General features: G+C 45.3%; 1 protein-coding gene across 1 annotated transcript in view; it reads left to right on the top strand.

Moving 5' to 3' along the window:
- The window catches only part of CD9 (CD9 molecule), a 41,340-nt gene extending 38,641 nt beyond the window's left edge, over positions 1–2,699 (top strand). The window contains exons 5-8 of the mRNA XM_003796415.3: positions 175–273; positions 420–509; positions 1,126–1,209; positions 2,215–2,699. Of these exons, the coding sequence (XP_003796463.1) occupies positions 175–273; positions 420–509; positions 1,126–1,209; positions 2,215–2,280 (339 nt within the window). The 3' untranslated portion in view covers positions 2,281–2,699. The remainder of the gene's footprint in view (positions 1–174; positions 274–419; positions 510–1,125; positions 1,210–2,214) is intronic.
- The last annotated feature ends 1,529 nt before the right edge of the window (positions 2,700–4,228 follow it).

The raw sequence follows: 4,228 nt of genomic DNA, 5'->3' as shown, positions 1-4,228 counted from the left end.
ACCAACCAGAAGCATAGGCAACAAGGGAAAATGGCAGGAGCTGGTTCATAGCAGATGTGGGAAGAGCCTGTCCCAGAGGCTTTCATCTGCCCAGTGATGGTTCCCAAGGGCGTGTATTTGTTGCCTGAGAACTTGAAGAGAGTGTCTCTGCCCCTTTCTTGTCTCCCACTGTAGGTGATTACGGATGTCCAAGAATTTTACAAGGACACCTACAACAAGCTGAAAAACAAGGATGAGCCCCAGCGGGAAACGCTAAAAGCCATTCACTATGCGGTAATGTCATCTTAGCAAAGACTCCAACCATTTTCCGGATATGCACATTTCTTCAGAATGTGTCTGATAACAGACCTGTGCATTTCTACTTTGATGATCTGTTTTTATTTACTCCTGTCATCCTCATCCCTGCCTTCTTTCTGTAGTTGCACTGCTGTGGTATTGCTGGGGGCGTGGAACAATTTATCTCGGACATCTGCCCTGAGAGGGACTCAATCGATTCCCTTTTAGTGAAGGTAAACTTAAGAGCAAGACCCTGTGACCCCTTCCCTTCTCTCTGTGCAAATCCTGCCAGAGCTTCATAAATATCCTCTCCTGTCTGTGAAAGGGCTCCTGGGTGACCATGTCATTTCTCTCCTACTTTGGGCCCTCTGTACCCTCAAGGGGAATAACAAAGTATTTATCTCCTTGTGACAGTGTGGCACCTTGAACTGTCCGCCCCTGTCCTGAAGCTGCCACCCCTGTCCTGAAGCTGTCAAGGACAAGTGTGCTTCTGAGTCTTGGACTCCTTTTGTTTTTAGACCTTTTGAATGGCTTGTGACTATAGTAAGGTAGTGTCCAAACTCCACAGATTATTAAAAAGGGACTCTACCATACTGAAATAGACCCCAAAGCTGGGCCCACCCCTCTTCCTTCCCTGATGCCCTGCCCAGATTTTAGGGGCCCACTCACATAGCCATCTCTTGGTTCGCCTCTCTCCCACTAGCCAGGATGTCTCTTACCCCAGACACTCCCTTCTTTAGCCCATCCTCTGCCTGCTAGTGCTCCTGGTATAAGACAGGGGACTTGGGAGGGAAGGGGTCCCCTGGAGAAGGGATAATATGTGACCTTGGTCTTGGTTGCCTCCCTAAGCCCTGCCCAGAGGCCATCAAAGATGTCTTCAACAGCAAATTCCACATCATTGGCGCAGTAGGCATCGGCATTGCTGTGGTCATGGTGAGTGGTAGGGCATCTGTGCTGGGGTGGCCTTGTTCGTGGGTGATGTTCTTAAGTTTTTTTTGGCTGGGGCTAGGCTTGAACCCACCACCTCCAGCATATGGGACCAGTGCCCTACCCTTTTGAGCCACAGGCACTGCCTCAGACACTGTTTTAAGTGGTGCATACTTATCAACTAACTCAGTCCTCACTGTACCTATGAGGTAGGTGCTGTTAGTATTTCTGTTTTACAGCTAGGAGACAGACAGGGGTCAATAAAATAAGTGAAGCCCTGCAACTGATGAGTGAAGGACCTGAGGTTGAACCTCAGTGTGCCTTCAGAATTGACTCTAAGCGGTTAAGGGTTAGGCACATACATAGGTGACACCAGCACTGCTGGTCCTCAGATCACGTCTCTTCATGCACTTGCTTTTCTCTTCCTTGATTAGGTCATTCTCTAGGAGCTACCTGGGTGGAAATTGTTCCATTTCTTCCTGTAGACTAAAGGGCAGCCGACAGGAAGACTGAAAGCTTCAGCTTATCCAGTCTCCTGCCAATCAGCTCCTAGGTACCAAGGGCCATGCAGGTTCCCTGGGGCCAGCCTCCCTCTCCCATGGGAAGCCCCACCCTCCTCTGCCCCTTGCAAGACTGCCCAAAAGAAAGAATTGCCTCCTTTTTTAGCAGTTATTTTTACTCTTCATGTGCATCTAAGAAAGGCTGGAATTGAAGCAGCTCTCAGTAAAAGACCTTTTAAAATAGTATATTAAACACACACATGCAGAAAGATGGAGGCGTTAAGTACTAACCTGTCCAGACTGTTAGAGTGTCTGGAATTTGAGCATTAAATTTAGCTCTGAGCTTATTTGTCTCACTCTGAAAGTTCTCCAGAGAAGGTGCTTCTGCAGCTTGCGTTGACCCTTAGCATTCAGAAGTCCAGCGGTCCTTCCCATTACCTGGCCACATCTCTGCTGCTTTGATATTTGTTTCGAAACTACCCTGTTTCTTACGTTTCTTTCTGTCTTCCAGATATTTGGCATGATCTTCAGTATGATCTTATGCTGCGCTATCGGCAGAAACCGAGACATGGTCTAGAGTCAGCTTATATCCCTGAGCAGGAAAATTTACCCCAGAAGACTGTTGGGTTTCTATGGGGGTTTTTTGGCCACTAACTTTGGTATTCATTCTGCATTTCTAAACTAAAAAGGTCATTGTATGTTTGTCTTTTAATGCTTTATTCAATATTGATACTTGTAGTTGAGGGGCATTTGGTTTGCTTTTGGTTTATATATTTTTTTTGCTTGTTTATTTTTGCTTGTTATGTTAAGCAGAAATCCTGCAATGAAAGGTACTATATTTGCTAGACTCTAGGCAAGAAATATTGTACATACAGAGAGTTTTTTCTTTTGTCTTTAAATAGATAAAAAAGAAAAATGTCTATCAAATTTAATCAGGTTGTAACTTATATTGAAGACAATTTGATACATAATAAAAGATTATCACAATATCCTGGACTGGTTCTTTGGTGTTTATTTTCTTGAAAAAAAAAATTTTTTTTTTTTTGTAGTTCTATTTACTCTAACTGCATTTATAGAAGTGAGTTGGAAGGTTGTTCTCCCAGCTTTACTAATGAAGAAATTGAGCTATGATCTGATGTCCCACACTTGTCCATAGAAGAGTCAGCACTAGAAGAAGCCTATCCCAGGCTCTTCATTCAGCACTGTGTTGTGTACTGGCAGTCTAACAGAACCCGTGTGCGCCATGGTGGTAGGGACTTTGTTTTACATACTAGACCCTAGTGTCCGGCACATAGTAGGTGCTTACTATTCCTTATCAATTAATGTTTGTTGGTTAAATAAAGATGAGCAAGTGCCATCAAGGTTTAACCAGAGAGCAGAACCACTAGGAGATTACATGTATAAAGAGATTGTTGTAGGAATTTGACCATACATGATCTTTGGGGCTGGTTAAACACCCTGCTAAGAGTTGGGAAGGACAGATAGTGTGACGTGAGGGATGTGAGCCAAGGCCCGTGAAGACAGACACATCCGTGTTCATTCTTGTTGCCTCTGAGGGTGGTGGTGTGGGTCCCACAGAGGCCAGGGCGCTCAGTCTAGAGCTAAACACAGGCCTGGGCTCTCAGGCTAGAGCTAAACACGGGCCTGGGCACTAGAGATGCTGGGGCGAGCCAGCCAAGAACCAAGGGCTGTGAGCTACAAAATGACTGCTGCTTCATTTCCCGCCTCCAGCCTTCCAGAAGACAAGGGTCTTCTTTGTGCTCTTTGCTAGCTGGAAACAAACAGGAAGGGGAATTTCAGCAAGCGCAGTTCAGCTTAAGTACGTTGAGAGATCACAAAGCCACCACAGACTGTCTCCAATCCAGTGGGCCAGTGGGCGATTCTGAGAGTGAGCTGGCAATCAGTGAGAGAAACACCAGGAGAGGGCAAGTGCTCTGCACTAGGAAGCCAGTTTTTATTTTCTACTCCTTGATTCAGTTTAGGTTTGTTCTTAATGTTAAAAAAAAAAAAAGAAAAGAAAAGGAAAAAAAGAATCAATGCCTCCGAATGCCATTACATTAAAAAAATGAAAACACCAGTATTCGTGGCATTATTCACAGTAGCCCAAAGGTAGAAACAACCCAAACAGGAATGGACAAACAATTGTGGTCTGTTCATCCAGTGGAATATTGCACAGCCTTGAAAAGAAAGGAACTTCTGCCACATGCTGTAATCTTGAACACGTCATGCTCAGTGAAGTGAACCAGACACAAAAAACCAAATATTCCGTACTTCCTGTTACATGAGGTACCTAGAATAGAAAAACTCAGGCTAAGTGGATCAGCGCTAACCAGAGGCTGGTGGGGAGGGAAGTATAGGGAGTTCCTGTTTAATGAGTACAGAGTTTCTGCCTGGGATAATGGAGTTTGTTTTATCTAAGAATGACACTCAGGGCTCGGCGCCTATAGCTCAACCGGCTAAGGCGCCAGCCACGTACACCTAAGGTGGCGGGTTCGAATCCCCAGCCCGGACCCGCCAAACAACAA

This window comes from Otolemur garnettii, unplaced genomic scaffold, assembly GCF_000181295.1.
Source record: "Otolemur garnettii isolate 467f Iridium unplaced genomic scaffold, OtoGar3 scaffold00104, whole genome shotgun sequence".
Taxonomy (NCBI): domain Eukaryota; kingdom Metazoa; phylum Chordata; class Mammalia; order Primates; family Galagidae; genus Otolemur; species Otolemur garnettii.
The sequence above is the reverse complement of the archived record's forward strand: the minus strand, read 5'-3'. Positions and strand labels throughout refer to the sequence as shown.